At 53.8% G+C, this 22169-nt stretch overlaps 3 protein-coding genes across 4 annotated transcripts; 1 reads left to right on the forward strand and 2 right to left on the reverse strand.

The window, feature by feature from the left end:
- Window positions 1-91: 91 nt before the first annotated feature.
- IUM83_19938 (Gag-pol fusion protein) lies at window positions 92-2691 on the reverse strand (the record flags this gene model as incomplete). The annotated part of the gene is made up of 3 exons (XM_067945008.1): window positions 92-913; window positions 968-1185; window positions 2286-2691. The coding sequence occupies 3 exons, from the start codon at window positions 2689-2691 to the stop codon at window positions 92-94; spliced, it is 1446 nt and encodes a 481-aa protein (XP_067785503.1).
- Window positions 2692-13120: 10429 nt separating this feature from the next.
- Window positions 13121-13462, reverse strand: IUM83_19939 (uncharacterized protein; the record flags this gene model as incomplete). The annotated part of the gene is made up of 1 exon (XM_067945009.1): window positions 13121-13462. One exon carries the CDS (start codon window positions 13460-13462, stop codon window positions 13121-13123), a length of 342 nt encoding a protein of 113 aa, XP_067785502.1.
- A 1850-nt stretch (window positions 13463-15312) lies between these two features.
- IUM83_19940 (glyceraldehyde-3-phosphate dehydrogenase) lies at window positions 15313-21607 on the forward strand (the record flags this gene model as incomplete). Of its 2 annotated transcripts, XM_067945010.1 has the most annotated exons (4): window positions 15313-15458; window positions 20489-20650; window positions 20796-21516; window positions 21581-21607. In XM_067945010.1, the coding sequence occupies 4 exons, from the start codon at window positions 15313-15315 to the stop codon at window positions 21605-21607; spliced, it is 1056 nt and encodes a 351-aa protein (XP_067785497.1). The 2 variants fall into 2 exon arrangements, with proteins under 2 accessions (XP_067785497.1, XP_067785496.1); XM_067945011.1 differs by lacking the exon at window positions 15313-15458 and having other exon boundaries at window positions 20616-20650.
- Between the last annotated feature and the right edge of the window lie 562 nt (window positions 21608-22169).

The following is a 22169-nucleotide window of genomic DNA, read 5'->3' on the forward strand; positions in this document are numbered from 1 at the left end:
GCTGCCGATGTCTCAGTTGCAATGCCGTCATCGCCAATAATGGGTCGTACTCGTGGTGCTTCATCTCCTGTCAAATTCCATGGCATCGTCGTCATTTGCTGCCGTCGCCCGCTTCATTGTACGGTACCACCGTATCGTGCGACTTGCCCATGTGCGGCCTTGTGCCGCTCGGCTTCGTTATGCCGCCCGTCATCGTCGTGCCACTCACCACTTCCGCGTCATTCGGGTAATCCGTCGCTGCTCGTGGTGCCCGGACGTCGCTGTCCGTGCCCCCTACGTCCTGCCGAACGTCAGTCGTGCTCCTGTCCATGCTGTGGTTTGTGCGGCGCGGTATCCCGCGTACTCCCTTCGTCGACTCAACGCTCGGCATCGTGTTCGCGTTCGAGACTGCTGTCTCGTCGACCACCATAAACCGCACTTCCCGCGATTCCGCCGGCGTTCTCTTCAGTGCATCTCGTCTCGACATGTGCGTCCACGGAGTGCTCGCCGTCGTCATCGTTGCTGCTTCCACCGTCTCGCGCTTCGCGCTCGGCTTGGCGGTACTGTGCTTGCGCTGCTTCGCCGTTCTGGCTAATGGCGGTGCTGCATTCGCCACTGCGTTGGCTCGTTCAGCATCACTCCCACCAGTATGCCGACTTGTGTCATCACGCCGTACGGCGGCATCGTCATTCTGCTGCCCGTCGCTCTCGCTGCCACCGACAACATCGCTAGCCAACGTCAATCGCCTCCATCGTGGTAGCTGGTCACGCTCGTCGTCCGCGTCGCGCAGTTTGGTGTCGCCGTCGTGCACGGTCACCACTGCGTCAGCTTCATGTCGGTCGTCGTCTCCGTGGTGCGCTTCGTCGCGGGGTTGCTCATCGTCGATAGACTGGTCATCGTCTCCGCGCTGGCCGTCGTCGCCGCCCTCGAGTGGCTGTCCGCCGCCTGCTTCAGATGCTCACCCTCGTTGCTGGGGTCGCCCGCGTACTGCACATCCGTCGTGCCCGTCGAGCAGGTCGCCGCGGTTGTTCTTCGTTCTCGCCGTCTTCTCGCTGTCTCGCGGCTCCATCGCTACTTGTTCAATCTGGTGCTCGTCCTCCCGGGCAGAGTCGACCGCCTTCGCCGTGGTTTTCGCTATCTTGTCCGCGGTGCCTGCTGCTGCTGCGGCCGCTCGCCGCTTAGCATTCTTCCATCTGCCAATCGCTGCTAACGCCGTAGCAGTTGTCGGTGCTCGTGACAATGTATCAACGACCACGTTCATCGCTCCCGGCCGATATTGCACATCGAAAATCAAACTCCTGCATAGTCAACGCCCACCGGTGTAGCTTTCCCGTCCGGTCTGGACTCGTCATGAGCCATTTCAACGCCGAATGGTCCGTGATGATAGTAAATCGTCGACCGTACAAATATGGCCTGAACAATTTCATAGACCAGACCACTGCTAGACATTCTAGCTCAGTGATCCCTTAATTCGCCTCTGTCACGCTATTCACCTTACGTGCGTACGCAACTGGTTGCCATCCACCCCCGCGATCTTGCATGAGGCATGTACCGAGCCCCACCTTGCTTGCGTCGGTTACTAGTCGAAAGGGCAGAGAGAAATCGGGATAAATCAAAAGAGGCCGAGTCGTCAGTACCTCCTTCACGTGCTCGAACGCCGTCTGTTGTGCGCTTGTCCATTCCCATTGCACTCCCTTCCGTAGCAGTTTGGTCATAGGCGCCATGATACCGCCAAACCCCTAAATGCAGCGGCGGTAATACCCCGCTAAGTGCACGAATCGCTTCACTTCAACAACTTCTCGTGGTTGTGGGAAATGTCGCACCGCACTTACGATCCTATCCAAGGGTCGTACGCCATCTGCGCTCAGTTGGTGACTAAGTTATTCCATCCGTCGTGCCGCAAACACACTTTTTAAGCTTCAATGTAAGTCCTGCCGCCGCAGGTCTCTCAAGCACGCAAGCCAACTCCAAAATGTGTCTCTCAATTCCTCCACGTGTATAAACCACGATACCGTCCAGATAAACTAAACACGTAGTCCATGTCAGCCCTCGTAGTACATTGTTCATCATTCGCTGAAATGTAGACGGTGCGTTAGTTAGTCCAAATGGCATTCGCACGAACTGATACAACCCTTGCTTCGTTGTGAAGGCCGTCTTCGCTTTGTCTTTCTCAGCAACTCAAATATGACAATATCCAGCTTTTAGGTCCAAAGTGCTGAACAACAAGGCTCCACCAAGTGCCTGGCGAGTCTCATCGATTCGCGGAAGTGGATACACATCTTTCTTCGTAATCTTGTTGAGCGTACGATAGTCCACGCAAAACCGTACTTCGCCATCCTTCTTACGAACCAATACGACGGGGAAACTCCACGCTCCGTCGCCTTCTTCAATTACACCAGCAGCTAACATCTTTTTCACACTGGACTCGATCACCGAATCCTCCGCTTGCGCCTGACGCCGTCTCTTGAGCATAAAGGGCGCTGCGTCACCCGTATCAATATGGTGTTCCGTGCTGAGCACCGTGGCAGGTGGACAATCACCAGTGTCTGCCGTCAGCTGGCGGTACACACGCAACAACCGCACTATTAACTTTCTGCTCGCGTCGTCCTTGGTGCCAATGTTCACGTTCGTCTCGTCCTCCAGCGACTCGTCACTACCGCCTAATCCGTTAAGCCACTCGTGGATCCGCCCACGGCGCAATTCTCCGTTCATTTGCAATAGCTCTACGCTTCTATCTAGTGGTACTCACTGACTCAACCCTTGTCTTGCGGACCATCGCGACTGCGCGTTCTTCGTGTTCACTACCAGCACTATCGTTTTGCCGTTCTTGACCTTTGTGACGATCGCTGCCAACATCACCGCGCCGGTGTACTTCGTAGGCAGGAACACGGCTACTTCATCATCATTCGCCGCTACTGCCACCTCGACCGGTGTCACTGCACATGCATCAATTTCCGTTCTTCGCACAATTCGCACAGCAGCCACTCGTGCTCCATTACCGTCGCCGCTCGTCCTAAACGGAATGACCACTATCCGGCCCTCCGTAGTGTAGCGAATTTCATTCCGATCAAAATCCATAGTTGCCCCATGCTCACGCGTGAAGTCAACGCCAAGGAGGAACTCGTCCGTGCATCCGGACACAATACATGCCTCCACACGAATGATTTCACCAAAGACACTACGCATGTGGAACTCCCACACACACACACACACAATGTCCAACAAAAAGCCACCAATGCCTTCTACATAGTCGACAGGGGCTACTCGTTTGAATCGATCGCCGTACTGCATCCAATCGGTGCCCACCACCGTGTACCTCGCTCCGCTGTCGAACTTCACGTGACTCCTCGCGCCCGACACTTCCACGATCGCGGTGGGGAGCCCATCATCCGCCCCTATGTACTCCACCATCTCTCCAAGAACTGACCGTCACTCATACGCTGCTGCTCCGCCACTCTCTCAAGCTCTGCGCTGCTTTGGCGACCAATCAGAACCTTTGAACGCTCGCGTTTCACATGCGGGCGAGCCTCTCGTCATGCAACACGTGCTTGTTCGACTTCGTCACGCTCAGGGGATCGCCGCCCGCTTCACTGCTCACCTTGCTAGTCGCATCGCCGTCCGTGGCCCCGTCGCTACCTGAATCGCTCACCGCCGCCTCGTTCATCGTCGCGGGCGACGTCCCACCGACTCACCCGTCACCATCGTTGCGTGGACGCTGGTGCACTCGCACTGATCGCCACCAAGCACGCTTTCGCTGTTAAAGGGTGATGCGTGCGCGTGGCTTCACACTTGGCGCGCCATTGTGTGTGCGTGCGTGTGCGTGTGTGTGCGTGCGTGTGCGTGCGTGTGTGTGCGCGTGTGCGAGGCTTTGTGGCGGCGTCCAATGCTCAAGATGAGACGCGCAGGCTGCGTGTGCATGAGGACGAGCGCGTGGGAGCGCGTCTGGATGTTCAAGCTGCGTGGATGCGCGGGTGGGTGCATAGTATTTGCATATGTAGGAGTAGGGTGTCCATGACTTTGCACAAGTCTGTATTGCTTAGTGGGTTAGTACCGGGTCTTTGACTCAAAGGTCGTGGGTTCGATTCCCACAGATGTTTGCTTTTCTTTTTGCCAACAAGAGAGCATAGTAGGCAGGCTAGAAGCTAAAACTCACTCAATCAATCTTACTTTTGGTTTTGCAATCTCGGCCCGAAGCCGTCTTTAAGTGTTTCAAGCTTTACAGCTCGTAGTCTAACTTCCTTTTGGTTATGAGCCCAAGTACCGACACCAAGTTCAAAGTCGAGCCTTTCGACGGCTCGAACTACTCGCTGTGGAGCTACAAGATGAAGATGTACCTGATGTCCAAGGGATTGTGGGATGCGGTCAGCGGAGAAGCCGAGGTGGCCTCGGCGAAGGAGCAGCAAGCGCACGCGGCGATTGTGCTCAACCTCAACGACTCGCAGTTGATGCACGTGGTGACGTCCAAGACTGCGAAGGAAGCGTGGGACACATTGAAAACGTTCCACAAGACTCAAGACATGGCGAACCGACTGTGGCTCAAAGAGAAGTTCTCGGCGTTCAAGTTTACAGCATCCTCCGTCAGCAATCACGTAACGGAGTTAGAGAAGCTCGTGATGGATATGAAGAACGCGGGGTGTGAACCAAGCGAAGAAGACGTCTGTGCGACGATGTTGCGGAGTCTACCATCGAGCTACGAGAGCCTGGTTCAAGCATTTCGCATGTCAGTGAGCGATTTCAAGCTTGCAGACCTCGTGAGCAAGCTGATTGCGGAAGAAGTGCGTCAAAAGGACTCGGCGCGCGTCGAAGAGGCGACCGCGCTTCTTGCCGGTAAGGGCAATGGAAAGCAGCAACAGAAGAAGAAGAACACATGCGGGGGACGCAAGAAGGGATTCTCCGGAGCGTGTTTCAACTGTGGCAAGATGGGCCATTACGCGAGGGATTGCCGTTCTAGGGCAAGTCCCGATGACAGTATCCAAGACCAGTCAAACGTTGCGTTTAACGCGACCGACGCTTTTGCGAGCGAGAGCTGGGTGATGGATAGTGGTGCTTCGGCACACATGTGCAAGACACGCGACGCCTTTCACGAGTACTCGGCTATAAAGACTGTGCGCAGCATATTGAGCGCAAAGAACAGTGCGAACTTGAAGATTCTCGGCTTTGGAACAGTTGTTTTGCGTGTCTGGACTGGAAGTTCGTGGATAAACGCGCGGCTGGAAAACACGTTGCATGTTGAAGACTTAAACAAGAACCTGTTCTCTCTGACGGCTGCAACAGCACGCGGTATGACCGTGACTATGGACAGCGAGCGGTGCGTTGTGAAACGCGGCAGCCAAGTTGTGGCGACGGGTAGGAAGCAAGGCAAGCTGATGTACCTCAACACTGATGGTGGTGAGGAGTGTCATGTGGCTGAAAACGACGTTGGTCTGTGGCATCGGCGACTCGGTCACGTGTCTTTCAGCACGTTGAACTCCATGGTTAAGGACGGAAAACTCAGTGGTGCGCAAGTTGCACCTGGAACCGTGTGTGGTGTATGCGCGACTGCGAAACAAGCACGCAAGCCATTCAGTTCAACCGAGAAGGAGCTCGAAGCCAGGGAGAGTGCACGCAATGACACCACCGTGTGCTCTGATGTGTTGGGGCCTGTCACCCCCGCATCCAAGTCGGGCTACAAGTATATTGTGAGCTTTATTTTGATGAAAAGCCGTTTTGTGACGATCTATCCACTGCGCAAGAAGAGCGAAGTGTGTGAGGCGTTCAAGAAATTTCTCAAAGAGGCAGAAACAAGCGCGGGCATCAAGGTTAAGGTGTTACGCAGTGATAATGGTGGTGAGTATTGCAACGCAGCAATGGAGACTCTTTGCGACGACAAGATGGTCAAGCAGGAGTTTACGGTACCATACAACCCGCAGCAAAACGGTATGGCAGAGCGAATGAACCGTACTCTGGTCGAAATGACACGCTGCATGCTGAAAGAGAGCGGGATTGACAAGTCGTACTGGTGTGAGGCTATGATGACTGCAGCAGACATTCGGAACGTGTTGCCTAACACTTCAAACCCACACTCAAGTCCGTTCCAACTGGTTTACAAAAGGGAGCCACGTCTGGAGCACATGCGCGTTTTTGGGACCGAGTGCTATGCCCATGTGACCAAGCAAAAACGCAAAAAGCTGGATGACTCGGGTATCAAGTGCGTTTTCCTCGGCTACGCCAAACAGCACAAAGCATATCGACTGCTGGATCCAACTAACGGATCAATCGTGATTTCAAGGAGTGTGACGTTTGCTGAAGCCCCACTCGCTACGGCGCGTAAGGAGGGCAGCCAGGAGGTGATCGATATCATCGGCAACGACGAAGAAGAGGAGCGCACGGAAGAACCCAGCGTAGAGGAAGGTTTCCGCACGCCCCCAACTCACCCACGCCGGGAACCTGATAATCACAGCGGGCCGACTGACTCTGTGCCGACGCGTGGCTCTAGCACTCCGGGGAGAGATGGCGAGGAGGAGTGGATGGTGCGTCCGGCACGCAAAAGGCGTGGAGTTGTGCGCTACCAGGACGAGTACCCCGGGACTCGACGTGGTGAGTTCAACTTGGACGATTTTGAGGGTGAGTTCGATTCCCTCTACTGTCTACTTACTGAAGACGACGACGGCGAGCGTGCTGTTTCATACGACGAAGTTATGCGCAGCAAGTACAAGGACGAGTGGCTGCGTGCCATGGAAAGCGAGATGAAGTCGCTTGAGGATCACCGCACCTGGACTTTGGTGGATATGCCATCAGACAAAAAAGGCAATCGGGTGCAAGTGGGTTTTCCGCATCAAGCGAGACCCGAGCGGGAAAATTATCAAGTTCAAGGCTCGTTTGGTGGCAAAGGGCTTCACACAACGCCCAGGAGTTGACTACACGGAGACGTTCGCTCCTGTAGCACGCAAGGAGTCCATCAACATGGTTGTGGCAATTGCTGCAGAGGAAGACATGGAGGCTGAAAACGTGGATGTTGACACCGCGTTTCTATACGGTGACGTGGACGAGGAACTCTATATGGACCAGCCAGATGGTTTCGAGGACCAAAGCAACCCGACTAAGAAGTGTTTGCTGATGCAAGCACTTTACGGCACGAAGCAAGCGGCGCGTCAATGGAACAGCAAGCTGAATAAGCACTTGGAAAGCCAAGGCTTTTGTCGATCGGCGGCGGATCCGTGTGTGTACGTTCGGCGTTCTGGCTCAAAGTTCAGCATTATTGTCGTCTATGTGGACGACCTCATGATCTTCAGCAGGACGAAAGCAGATATTACTGGGATCAAGGAGGCGCTGAAGCGTGAGTTCAGCATTAAGGAGCTCGGTGAGCTAAAGTACTGTCTCGGCATCGAGATCCACCGCGACCGTGAGAGCAAGGTCATTATCATGAACCAACGAGCGTATATTCAGCGACTCGCAGAAAAGTTCGGTGTAGAAAACTGCAAGGCAGTGCACACACCAGCGGATAGCAACTCGAAACTGGTGAAACCCTCGGAGGACGAAGTTTTCGCGCCTAAGTACCCGTACCGCGAGTTGGTGGGGGCTTTAATGTACCTCGCAACTTGCACCCGTCCGGACATTGCTCAAGCTGTGGGTGAAGTGGCCAAGTTTTGCGAGTACTACAACAAGTCTCATTGGGTGGCCGCAAAAAGGATTTTAAAGTATTTGAAGACGACTCAAGACTTGGGGCTTGTGTTCAACGGCCGGACCAAGGGAGAGTTGCTCGGCTACGCGGATGCGAACTGGGCAGGCGATCTGGACACTCGGCGCTCGACTACAGGCTACGTGTTTTTCCTGAATGGGAGTGCGATTTCGTGGAAGTCGAAGCGGCAACCGACAGTGGCAACATCGAGCACGGAGGCAGAGTATATGGCCTTATACAATGCCACCCAAGAGGCAGTATGGCTGCGTCAGCTACTAAAGGACGTGGGGGCTGAGTGTGTGGGTGCTACTACAATATTCCAGGACAACCAAGGATGCATTGCGCTGGCCAAGAACCCAGCTTACCACTCACGTACGAAGCACATCCACCTGAAGTATCACTTCTTGCGCGAGAAGGTGGAAGACAAGATCATCGTGCTTGAGTACAAGCCGACAGACGAGATGGTCGCGGACGGGTTTACCAAGGCGCTGGCACGACCCAAGCACCGCCTGTTTATCGTTGGACTCGGCATGGACGACTAAGACGCCAGGCACAGCGCATCAAGGGAGAGTGTTAAAGGGTGATGCGTGCGCGTGGCTTCACACTTGGCGCGCCATTGTGTGTGCGTGCGTGTGCGTGTGTGTGCGTGCGTGTGCGTGCGTGTGTGTGCGCGTGTGCGAGGCTTTGTGGCGGCGTCCAATGCTCAAGATGAGACGCGCAGGCTGCGTGTGCATGAGGACGAGCGCGTGGGAGCGCGTCTGGATGTTCAAGCTGCGTGGATGCGCGGGTGGGTGCATAGTATTTGCATATGTAGGAGTAGGGTGTCCATGACTTTGCACAAGTCTGTATTGCTTAGTGGGTTAGTACCGGGTCTTTGACTCAAAGGTCGTGGGTTCGATTCCCACAGATGTTTGCTTTTCTTTTTGCCAACAAGAGAGCATAGTAGGCAGGCTAGAAGCTAAAACTCACTCAATCAATCTTACTTTTGGTTTTGCAATCTCGGCCCGAAGCCGTCTTTAAGTGTTTCAAGCTTTACAGCTCGTAGTCTAACTTCCTTTTTTCGCTTTGCTGCTTCTCGTCACCGGGACTGGCTCCGCCGTGGCCTTCTCCATCGAGGTCTCTGAGGCGAGGCCGATGAAACCTTGATCGTCCAGGGTGTTTTGTATAGCGTAACCCAGGAAAAATACTGGGGGTCAACAGAAGAAGAAGAAAACCCAGAGTACCGCAAGCAAATCCTGAAATCCAGCCCTCATTGTTTGGCATGAGTACCTTGCGTAATCCCTGTCGGCTCGTTTATCTTCGACGGAACGGCACTACTGGTGTTGTAAAAGCAGCCTTCGAATAAACGCCGAGGTGCACGTGTAGTCCAGCCCGCGTCCTCGATGCTGATGGCAAACCAAGAATTTCAGATCACACTACAACTAGCCGTCACTTTTGGACCCTCGGACAGTGGGTTACTCACACACTAGCCTCATTGGAGTCTGAAATCCAGGCGCCTAGCTCGCCTGAATAGTCGCAAATACACGCACCACCCTCAATTAAGAGGGAAAATACCATCGCTATCAGTTAACATTCCCGTCACACGCAGCAGTCAATACAATTCTGGCGGCGACTACTTAGCACTCCAGAACACAATCGGGAACATGAAATGGGCTACCACGAGCAAAGCAAGTGACCCAACTAGGATATGAAATCGATGGATCACCCCAGGAAGCACATGGCGTCTCTGATCACCACCTAACTGGGCTTAGGGTAGGCGGAGCTCACACAGATGACTCGTCCTTGTAGTCGATGTGCCCTTAATGTCCCGCAGTCGTAGTCTCAGGACCTCCGGATTTCCGACGGCAGGCTTGGCCGAAGTCACTTGCGCGTTACAGGGAAATTGAACTCTGTTTGGTTATCGACTACACTATCACTTCTCTCTTCTGCACCTTTCTTCGGGCAATTGCCTTCGGTTCACTATGCTTCAGGTCGAATATCTTGGCTTCAGTATACCTTGGGTTCAGCGGTCCTGACTAGTGACGACTTCGGTGTCGAAAAAAAAACGCACCTTCGTCGTGGGCTAACAAATGACTTGGTTTCACCATGCAGTGAGTCCGTTGGCTTGGTTGCAGTATAGTGTGAGCACTCTTCTTCTTCTCTTCGAAAAAGCCGAGTAGAGAGGTCTTCGTGGATTCTCGACTGATCGTCAAGCCACACATCACTTGATTGCAAACTGGCCTCAAACTGGCTCCAAACTTGCTTTGCATTCACACTCAGGATTCCACTTGGTATCTCGGGTGATTCTTGAAATCTTGATGTAACTTGGTGAATCTTGGATGTCGGCTCGGGAGATACTTGGTTTTAGTATAGGACGTCTGGATTCAAGGTCTAGTCCAAGGATTCCATCTTGAAATCATGGGCACTTGTCTTCACACAAGTGAATCTTGGGTTTCCGTGGTGCACGCTGGGTACAAACTCTTCTTCATCACAGACTAGCGTGTAGTTCCACAAGCATCACCTTGTACGGCTTCCGGCGCGTGATGACGGTGGTGGTAGTGGGTGTTTATTGGTACTTGATCCATCTTGTCGCTCTGGACCACAGCAAGACGAGGTGTACTCTGGGATACGTTCTCCAGAGACACTTTCCGCTAGCCTTTAGGCACACGTCGTAGGGAAAGTCCGGCGACTGGACTGAATCCACTATTGAATCCTGGGTGTGCACGCCCAGGATTTCACATTTCCAGCCGGTTGGGCCCATCTGCGGACGGGAGCAGGATTTTTTTCCACAAGAACACGCCCCATCCCTGTCGCCACTCATGTCACACGGGTATGACCGTACCGCATCTTCTCTCTCCACCAATCGCAGCCCGATACAGACTCCTAGTCAAACCAGTGACGGATCGTCGTCAGCGAAAATCTGGGGCCGCTATGTGTCATGTCGTCCACCATCATCGTCTCCTCATTCGTATCCCCGTTCAGCTCCTCGTGCGCGTCGTTCGCTGCGCCGTCGTCCATCATTGGCGCGGCGTTCACACTAGTCGCGGTGCGCAGACCCCTCGTCGTACTCATACGCACGAACTGTTTATCCTGCTCGGGCACACTTTGAGAACCGTGCTCGTCTTCCTCACGCCCGACTCCGTCGTGCCCACAGTCGCCACCAGCGACTCGTTCGCCTGCACCGCCGTGTTCTCATTCGGCGTCGCGTCCGCGTCCGTCGTCACCGACACGTCCGTCACCGACGCCGTTACATGTGGCACCGATGCCAACACGCGGAGGCTGCTCATCGTCATCTCGTCCACGGTTGCTGCCGCCGACGCACTTGGCTACGCGTCTTCTCCAGCACCAAGAGGGCCTGCACCTTCTCCAGGCAGACGTCCATCGTTCGCCCTCCGTGTCACTTCATCCTTGTCTCGTTGTTCATGCTGGTGGTCAGCTCGCACATATCGCGCAGCTGCCATCGCTGGACGTACGGTGGATACGTAGATAGCAGCTCGCACTGTATCTTTCGCCTCTGCCTCCTTCATCATCTCCACGACCGAAGTCGCGCCGTCGTTGCGCGGGTGTACCGCTCCCGTCATCGTGCGCACAAGGACACCTCTCCTCGCCCTGCGTTCCTCGTTCACGTCGGCATTTACCGCCCTCGTCTCGCTCATCTCGCCAGAGTCGGCCTCGCGTGGCGCCTCTCTGTTCCGTACATCGTCTCTTCCGTTCACCAGCCGAACAGTCGTCGTCTGCTCAGCTCTTCTCGTCCTCTTCGTGTCGGTCGCTGGTGCAACCTTCACCTGCTTCCGTTCATCATTATCATCCGCCGCCAGCCCTTCCAGCCAGGGTTTTCCACCTCGTTCCGGACGCCATACCCCCTCAATCGCGCCCGCTACTCGTTTCCACCGCTGAACGTGGCTTACGCCCACGCTGTTCCATATAGGCGTCATTTTACGCCTCCGCATCAGCGTTGGTGCATGCTCGTGCGTAGTGACCAGGCTGGTGACACGCAAAACACTTCGACTCGTTCGGGCACTGCGTTGCCCAGCGGCCTGGCTGACCGCAGTGGAAACATTCTCCGTTGTTCAGACGGCTCGTGCCGCTTGACCTGCTGTTCACGCGCTTCTCTTCCGTCGTCATCGATGTATCTCGCCTCTTGTCTCCGCTAGCCTGTTTGACTGCTCCTTTGAGCTGCTTGTGCGGTTTGGCGTCGAACGCGTCGCCACTGGACTGGTCTGTCTCGTTCTTCGACCGAAACTTGATAGCTCTCTTGCCCGACGATTTGGCGCTTGTCGCCACCTTCGCGGCCGTTCGCTTCCTTTCCGACCGACCTGCGAGGCACGTACCAGTACTTACCGTTCCAGACGTGTCCCGGAGGCGGACCCCACGTATCGGTGGCCTTGCTATAGACACCCCGGGGGTACGTAAAGAGCGCCACATGCTCCATGTCCCTCCTGGCCATTATGCCCTCTTTTATTGCTCAGCATTTCGGCTGGCAGGCTCATACCTCCGATCCGAGGTATCGTTTGCCCCGTCGTTCCAGCCATCGGTATCAAGTACGGCCTCGGTGCCATGGTCCACGGCAATCCGCTGTTCAACATCCCTTGGGCGACGTTGTCCATCGGGTCGTCGATCTCGGTGACCTTGTCCACGGCCTCTTCTAGTGTCTTCGGCCCTGGCTCTTGCCGGTCAAGCTTCCGCGGAGTATTGGCAAGGCACTGATAAAATTGCACGAGTTGGACGCGGTCATGCACGCTGTTACGGCCGATGACGTCGCGCAGTCCAGCCGCAAAATCTACATACGTTTCTCCAGGCATCATCGGCCGCATGCTTACGTGCCACTCTGCCGCTGACTTGTCCTTGCGTTCACCGTAGCGGCATAACAGAGCTTTCTTGAAGTTCAACCACTTCCTCTCCCTCGTAGATAGCCTCCGGTTCATGTTAACGGCATCGTCCATCAGTTTGTTGCCTAGGATATAGTAGAACGCACCGTCCGGCCACTTTTCTCGTCCCGACTCTTCAGCTCCTTGGAGGGTCAAATCTACACGGTCACTCCACGTCGAAACCGATACCTTCGGCGATGGCGTGTAGGTCGGAAGGTTCAGATCCTTGACATTCTTCCATCGTGAGTGCCTCTCACGACGCACTCGTCGTCCGCGTCATTCGCTCCGTCGGCGCCGTCCGCTGACGTCGTCGTCCGAGCTATCGCTCGAGTCGTCGCCACCGTCACCGTTCACACTCCGTTGTCGTCGGAATTGCTGGGGTGCTGATCTTAGTCGCCGGCACCACCTACACGCGTCGTACGCTGCCGCCCCTCGTCTCAGCGTCCGCCCGCAGCACTTCTTCACGTGCCGTTCGTTGTTGCGCACCCCGTTCGGTTCGTTCGTCCACACGCGCGTCCGCAGCACGCACCTCCTCTCGACTGCGCGTGTTCTCCACAACCTGGGCTTGGAGGCTGGATATAGCCGTCGCATGTTGGTGCAGCGTATTAGCAATGTCCGCTATTTCCTCCGCAGGCACTTATGTCGTTCCCTCGTTGCTTTGTTTGGCGTGCTCATTCGCCATGGCACCGGTCACCTCCTGTCGCGTCGGCTCCTCCGTCTCTGCGCTCCGTTCTTGCGTCGCTTCAGACGCTGGCGTAGGCACTTGGACGCCGCGGACAAAGGCCTTCGTCACTTCCGCTGCACGTCTGTACGTCTGGGCTGGAAGATCGTGGGTGCTGTGCTCATCAGCTTTGCCCTGGCTCGACTCGTCGTCATCGTCGGTCTGGACCAGCAAGTCCTTGGCCTGGCGTCGGGTGATGCGCTTCGACTTGCCAGCCTTGAAGGCCGACTTCGTGCGCATGGGAGTCAAAGTCGTCATGGGCGATGTCTTCGCCGCTGATTCACTCTCCAACTCGCTCGTACCGCTCAATTGACGCCCCTGTATGACCACCATGTGCCGGTCCACTTATATTGCCCGGACAGCTGGGAAGGTCGTATACTCATGGTGCGAGGTCGTTCGTGAGCTTCGTAGTCTCAACAAAGTACTGGCCGTCAGAGATCCACTTGATCTCCCCCTGCCGGAACGCCCGCCTCGTGCGTTTGTTTCAATTTCATTAAGCGATTAATCAATAGCCCAATAGAGCTAGCAAATGTCAACACTATACTCATTCTCGTCTTCGTACAACCACTAGCACGCGTTCAAGTAGCACGCCGTCTGTCACCTCAGTGTCTCCCGTTGCTTCCACCCACATCGTACGCCGCCTGGAACCCACTCGTCGCACTGCGTTCTGCCGCACTTGTAGCCCACAGTGATGTCTCCGCCACCACACCCGTTCTCATTTGCTCTCCACTCGGGGAGCAGTCTCTCCACATCGTCCACTCCTTAAGAGGGGCGCTCATTTCGCCGTCGCACCGCAAGTTTACTCAACCGACCTCTTGGACGTACTTCAACGCGCTCGACAGCACGGCGGGCGCGCTCTTTGCCAGTACCCACCCTCCGTTCGTGCCACTCGCACGGCTGATTCTCCTCAGCGTTCCCGCAACTCATCCACAACAAACTCGCTTTCGGATCGTCGTGCTCACTGCACTCGTCGCGCATGTCACGTTCGGCGAGCACGTCACATTCACCGCGCACATGGTGTTCATGTCGTAGATGTGCCTGCCGAAGGCCCGACCGTAGGCATCCACTGTTATAATCATTTGTTCGGAGTGACGGGTGTAGCAATTTCAGTTCGAGTACCCACTACAATTTGAAATTCAGAGTTAATTCACTTGCATGTAACGTAGAATACCGAATAATGTGCGGTAGAGTATTTGAACACCATGTGAATTAAGCGCCCTCCTCTAGGGCGTTCTACAACTAACACAACACCATCAATATAGCACGGTCTTAATTGAATGCCTGTCGTGTATACATACCCTTCACTCTAATTAGTCATGCCATGACTAATAATGGTGTACGATTCTCGCCAGGCAAAACCTAATTTTCAAATCGCATTTCTGCTTCATAAATTCACAGTTCATTAGGACTGTGTCTACTGTCCCGTCGCTGACTATTCCTGACTTGCCTCCCCAGTCCTAATTTTATTTCTGTTATCTTTTACTTCACAACCGGTACCGTACTGGTATATATGTTACTTACTACTTACTTAACCGTTACTTAGCGATAGTAGAGAGGCACGCGAAACCTGTCACGCAACGATAAATACCGGGGACCGGGGAATACCGGACGCCGCGCCGCGGCCACTGCCCCAGCCACCACGACCGTCCGAAAATGGAGGGCATAGCAAATAAAAGGAAATGGTGCGGAAGCGCCCACTACATTGGCTGATGAATGAATTTGATGCTTTGAATTAAATGAATACATACAGTAACCGGTAAAGCTATTTATTTATTCACTATTCAATGGAATGCATTTGGTAGCGACTGATGCAGCTCCAAGGCGTCTAGCCAGCCCGGCACCGACGGTCCGGGCCATTTTGGTGGCGGGGGCGGATGCGGGGACGGTACAGGGGTATGCACATGCTTGCTTGCATGCTTGCGTAGCTGCTACTAGTTTTGCGATGCACATTCGGAACTGCGGATAGGCTGTCTTATTTTGCCTACGGACACGACAAGCAAACACAGAATAAACAAATAGTGAACTGCAGTCTACTCACACTCGGCGACTTGAGACTCGAAGGGACGTGCGGTCTTGCTTTGCGTGCAGGTTAGACCGCTCATCCGTAAATGCTCGCGGCACTTCAAGCTGCCGCCTTCATTCTTAAACTTGCTGCGTTGTCGGGAGGCGCGTTCGGGCGCAGGGGAGCTGCACAGCGAGCGGTGGAGCTGCGCATGGAAAGCGCGGCGACGGTGGTGGTGGCGGCGCTGAATGCGTGAGAGGTGCGTTACGACGCGCTGGGGGAGCTGTTTGCGGTGCACCGTGCTTGTGTGTTGTACGTGGTTTAAGATCGGAACGAGCGGTGGAGCAGTGAAGAATGATGAGGTTTACTGGCAGTAGCCCTGATGAAGCATGAGATTTGTAGTACAACGGGCTAGCATATATTTTTTTACCAAAGCGTTTCGGACTAGAAAAGCTGTGTATTCTGAAGTCTAGCCAATTTATCAATCGCTGTATCCATCGAAGCGATCACGAAAGCCTACGTATAATGAACTCCAGTCATTTTATCAATCGCCTTATCCCCTGGAGAGACGAGGCTGTCTTTTATTGCCTCGATATAGGACTGCCCATTCTTGTTGCTCACTCAACAAGTTCTGCGGTAGACGTTGGCATTCGTGAAATTGCCTGATTTGGACTAAATCCTCGATTGTGGGGTTGACGAGAGCCACTGTCACACAAAATCATGAATGACTACTGTGTGAAGCGGAAAAGAGTTAAAATGGGAACTGGCGATGAAGGTGACTATGGTGGCCATGTGTGGCTCCAACCAACGGTCTTGCAATATGCAGTAGTGGGAACGGAGGTTAGTAGAAAAGACTTATCCGACAGTAGTGATACCGACCTTTCGAAGCACTTGGATATCGATCGGCAACGCGAAGTCAACTGCATTCGTCAACAGCGATATCGAGCGAGAAAGTACCACCGAATTCAAACAATTGGCGCAACTAACATTCATGTTAATGCCGCGGAGATGCACACAGTTATGGAAGAGAAAGTTGTTGATGGCAGTGCTACGGTTGGTAGAGGCATCGGTGTAGTTGGGCACTCAATTAGGACTTCTGGTGATGTAATAAATAAAACAATCTACCGATGATACAAACCGTGGAGATATAAAACGAGGCGCTAGCGGTGGATCGGATGTTGAGAAAGTGGATGAGTGCTGTCACGTGTCCATCGACACCGGAGTTATTGACGCGGGTAATAGGGCCAGGATCAACAACAACGCAATCGGCATCGAAAGCAGCAGCAGCGAAGTCGAGACCGTCAACAACTGCGTGAGGGCGTGGCCGAGGAATCATTCGAAATCGAGCTGAGTGACAATGAGAGAGCCGAGGGCATGAGACGTCTTCAATCCACACTTGGGGCGAACAGTTTGGACGAGTGTGTGCACCGTGTGCGATCGCTTTGCGGTTCGCAAAGACTCACGAAGGGTGAGCGACATGGACTGGAATTACAAGGATAAGATGAAAGCTATGCTGTCAGAGCGGGACAGCCTTCCGAGTGAATTGGTGGGCAGTATCGAGCCTCTGTGTATATGGAAGACTTAAAAGATGTGATGATATCGCCTCGTGGAATAAAATGCTATGTAAACGAAAGCTATGCTCCTCGGGCTTGGTTTACGGGATATAATACGACAACAACGTCAGACGAGTATTCATGCAAACGAGTAAACGTTTGTGAAAACATGGATATGGCAAAATTTCGTGCCGTCTCGCAACTGGACGACTATCTATTTCATGGACTCGTTCGTTCGACTCTTGGAAGGGTTCACGCAGCCCCTTTCTCGAGGTTGTTATGAATAACATGAACGACTATTACAACGGTCTCGAAAAGGCGGAAGCCCAGAGTAAAACAGCGAAAGAGACGCGGGACAGCGATGTCCATGTTGACGACAGCAGTAGCGATGGGAAGGACGACCTTTTCGACTCCGTAGACACTATTGACGTTCGCGATGACACCGCGAGAGCGAATGACGAGGACGAGATTTGGGAACTGGAAAACGACAAAACTATCGTTCTTGATAGCGTTTCACTTGATCCCGTCGTTTGTCTGACCTCGATGCCCCTGGTAATAAGGTTTCTCAGATGAGCAGTATTTTGGAGAGGCATGAGATTCTTGACGGCACCGTTTCAAATTTAGAATTCGCTCCAGACAGAATATTGAGTTGGATTACGAGCGCATTACCTCCTGTTATACTCGTGAAGAAATGGGTTCAAGATGTGCGAACAACTTAACGACAAGCAAGGTTATGCTTTTCAGCTCATAGGCCAAACGCTTTTGTTGCGGTGGAGGCATGCGGAGGGTTTACAAGTATCGGGTGGTGCTATTGACTCGGTGTTACGTGATAGTCAGCTGCGGATGTTTCTCGGTGGCGAAGGCGGAACCGAAAAAAGTCGTAGAATTAACGCAGTACATGCACTGTGTCGTAGCGGGGGAGGGGGGGGGGGGGGCTCCGATTGCGTACTGAAACCTGCGCTGACAGGTAAATCGGCTACACTGAATGGTGGAAGAACTTTAGCGAGCTTTTTGCTCCAGATACGGCTAAACCGATCATCAGATTATCTTGCTTATCTCGATTTGATAGTCATTGACGAAATCGCAATGATGAAAAATATCAGCCATCCCAATTGGACAAAAGATTGCGTGCTGCAAAGCGTGTTGCTAGTGTAGCTTTTGGAGGCATTCACCTGGTACTTGTTCGAGATTGTTTGCCGTTGCCACCTGTGGGAGGGTTGCCCTTGTTCATAGATCCTACAAAACGCAAACGAAAAGCTAAAATTTCTGCTGAGGAACTCGCAGGCTATGAACCATGGCGATCGCTTACAGATGCAGTCGTGCTGGATGAATCGGTCCTATTTGATAAGATACTGAATGGGGGCGTGGTTGCCAGCAAGCTCGAAGAGGTGTTTGGACTCCTGAGTTTGTTCGAATCATTAACACGCGTGTTCTCACAATCGAAGAAGCCCTGGATGGCGCAGCCACCAACCTGCGCTTTAAACCCTTCTTAAAACCAGACAACGCCACCAGGATCGATACCAATCGTTTATATCTACGGCTGCAAAATTGCTTCCAGAAGGCGAGCATCCCGTACGCATTGTGACAAATTTAAAGGGAAAACTGGACAAATTGAATCGATCGGAGGTCCGCATGGTGATGTCTCTTTCTGATACAAAGTTTTGTCGAATGGCTCCATATCTTGATCTTATCACAGGTATGCCAATTCAGGTGACACAGAATAGCAGAGCAGAACAAAATGGTTGCTAATGGCACGCTTGGCGATTTGAAAGGGATCGGTTACCACCCTGAGACCACCTTTCGATTGGTTCACGATGCCGTAGCACATATGACAGTGAAATACCCAGCATACCTCCACCAGCAGCCATTGTGCGAATTGACCGCGGTGAGTCTGCTAAGACAATGCAAGGATGCGACGACGCAAACCTATATCATCTCTTCTTTGACGCTCAGGCATACAATCCGTGCGATATCTCTTTGGCCGGCTGTGTAAAAGGAATGCCTCACACACTGTCGTTGAGAATTCAGCAGTCTCCACACGTATGCGCTGTAGCATTAACTGTTTACAAAGTCCAAGGTGAAACCTTGGAACGAAGATGCTCGGTTGGAACAGCTGAGCTTAAACACGATCAGAAGGCTCCTCCTGTGACGACAAGTCGCGCTCTCGTTCTTCTAGAATTTTGGTCTGCAGCCCCAGCTTTGCCTCTCGCTCTACCAACGACCGTTCCTTCATCGACAGCGTTTCAGCCAGCTTCTCTAAAGTGTGTGTCTTGGTTTCTTGAGCGACACGTTGTTCCCGGAGTTGATCTTCGGAGGCGACCAGCTTTTGTGCTCTGCTTGCATCTACTGAGAGTGGGCCTGCAGTATGTCGTCGCGCACTTTCGCTAGCTTATTCTTGGACTCGGTCAGGTTCGGCTTAGTAGCATCCAATCCCCCCCCCCAAGCTATTCGAAACCAATCGCACATTTTCGAGATCTTCAATCAATACATGCTGATTCGCTTGCATCGGGTTTTGCTTGTCCTGGTAATGCTTCAAGTCAACGACAGCCTTCGCTTGAAGAAGGGAGATTTCTTCCTGTAGCTTCGCATTTGTCTGGATTAGTCCAGAGTTGTCGGTCATCGGCGAGTCTCGCACGGGTTTCGACACACAATCGTCTGACACGAAAAACCTGGCGGCCGCCAATTATTGCGCAGCTTCCTTTAGTTCACGCTCCGCTATACTGTCTTGGTCCGCCATGCTGCCTTGTTTGACCCCGCCCCACCCCGCTGTCCTGCCGCTGTGTCCTGCTCCATCGCGCTATCTTGCTCTGCTTCGCTTGTTGAGGTAAGTGTCGTAGGTCCAACATGCCTCCCTTCCGAGCCCCCTCCTTCTGCCACCGCGATGTCTTGCTCTGCTCCGCTGTCTTGCTGCACCCTTGGACTCGCCGCCCCTTTTTTCGCAACCGACCCTCTTCGTACGCGAGCTTGATTTCTCGCAGCAGCCACGGTTCATATGCAGCAAGTCGTTCCTGAAGTTGATCTTCGTAGGCGACTTGAGCGCTTAGTATGAATTCGATTCGATAGAAGATAACTTATTCGATTAACATAAAATACTATGCCGGGATTCGTTAAAATACAGCCCGGCCGTTTCAGGCGTATTTAGTAGGGGGAGCCGTAAAACCTTAATCTATACGCTCGCGAGTTGAATTGTTTTGTTTAGATCCCTTGGGCCTCTGCTCAGGGCTGCTGTTAATTCCTTCGCCTTCCTTGTTATGCGCTGCTTGATACATTGTTGTCAAAACGCGAGCCTGGAAGTTAGCCAGCTTGAATGGCTCACTCAGCTTTCGACGCTGTCGATTCCCACTCTCATCATTAGCGGCGAGCAGCTTGTAGTTAAGCGCTGCACATGCGGCAGGAACCAATTCTTTCGGCAGATCTAGTTCTGTTGGCGGCGACGCAAAGCACGGCTTTAACTTATCCGTCTTATGATTCTTGCGACCTCCACCGCCACCACTTCCAGATTTCAGCTTGGGGACCGCATTCTCTTTTTCGCTTTTTTTCAGTGGTAGCGTCAGAGGTACATGTATTGAGTTTCTTTGGCATCGTTGGCGCCGGTTCTCGCGCTCTCAGTGATCCTCCAGTTTGCCAACGTTGGTAAATGCGAATGGATCCAACGCTCCCGCCATAAAGGATCGGTGGGCAAGTATTTGTTCCACGATAACGTCCAAACTCGTTTATTTACGAGGCCAGGTCGTTACTTATTGGCCGACATTTCCCTGAGCCTGAGCAAGTCGCCATCGGCATCAACGGCTTCGGCCGCATCGCCAGCACCCGCCGCCTCGTGTGTCGCGCCGCCATCGAGAACCCCAAGACCAAGATGGTGGCCATCAACGACCTGTTCATGGATCAGGCGTACGTGGCGTACATGTTCAAGTAGGACTCGATGAACGGCAAGTTCGACGGCTCAGCAATTACCAAGGACGGCAACCTGGTGGTGGACGGCGAGGTGATCCACGTGCTCGCGGCGCGCAACTCATCACAGATCCCGTGGGGCTAGGCCGGCGACGTACGTGTGCGAGTCGACGGGCGTGTTCACGACGACGGAGAAGGCCAAGGCCCACATCGAGGGCGGCTGCAAGAAGGTGGTGATCTCTGCGCCGCCCAAGGACGCCACGCCCATGTACATGATGGGCGTGAACCACAAGGAGTACGACGGCTCGGCGCCCGTGGTGTCGAACGCGTCGTGCACGACGAACTGCCTGGCGCCGCTGGCCAAGGTGATCAACGACAAGTTCGGCATCGTGGAGGGTCTGATGACGACCGTGCACGCGACGACGGCGACGCAGCTTCCCGTGGACGGCCCTGCGAAGAGCGACAAGGACTGGCGCGGCGGCCGTGGCTGCGGCCAGAACATCATCCCGTCGTCGACGGGCGCCGCCAAGGCCGTGGGCAAGGTGCTGCCGGTGCTGAACGGCAAGCTGACGGGCATGGCGTTCCGCGTGCCGACGCCCGACGTGTCGGTGGTGGACCTGACGTGCCGTCTGGAGAGGCCTGCGTCCATGGACGCGATCAAGGCCGCCGTGAAGGCCGCGTCGGAGGGCGAGCTGGCCGGCACCCTCGGCTACACGGAGGACCAGGTGGTGTCGAACGACTTCCTGCACGACAAGCACTCGAGCACGTTCGACGCGGACGCGTGCATTGCTCTTAACGACACGTTCGTGAAGCTGGTGTCGTGGTACGACAATGAGTGGGGCTACGTGAATCGCCTCGTGGACCTGGTGCTGCACATGCGTGTCATAGCAATTGTTATATAGAAATGCCACTAAAAGTATCAAGTTTCAGGTTCGAGGTGTTTGCAGAAGAGGCTAGTGTTTCGATCGTGGTTAGTAAAAACTATACAACTTTCACGTTCAAGTTATTTATCAAACAAAGCAACACCTACCCTACGCATAAACACACATGCAAAGCGCTACTCCAATCCAATTCCGTGGCACGATGCATCGCGGTTACGGGGAGAGGCTATCTTGGAAGTAGAAGCCGTGGAATCGGTTGAGGTGTTTGCGGACGCAAGGCGGGCCACTGCCTAGATAATTGCACCTCCAAGCAAAACGGAGTGTTGTCAACGTAAGGCACAAATTGCGGTTGGTGATGTTCAATATCGCGCTCATAGCTCGGCATGCCAAGTCATGCGTGGAGGCAACCATTCGCCGTATCGTAACCCCGCGGAGAGTAGATAAAATCTCCTCGAAACAGCATAATGTCACACTTGCTCAGATGAACTTTCTCTAATTCGGATTTCAGAGCGATCTGCGCGTTCCAACCATACCCATGCAGGTAGGTGTCATCTTGCAACACTATAATGACCGACCCGGGAATGGAGCAGGGGTCCGCGAGCGCGCTGGTATCCGTTGTCGACGGGAAATCACATCGA

The sequence above is a fragment of the Phytophthora cinnamomi genome, assembly GCF_018691715.1.
Source record: "Phytophthora cinnamomi strain GKB4 chromosome Unknown Contig79, whole genome shotgun sequence".
Lineage (NCBI taxonomy): Eukaryota > Oomycota > Peronosporomycetes > Peronosporales > Peronosporaceae > Phytophthora > Phytophthora cinnamomi.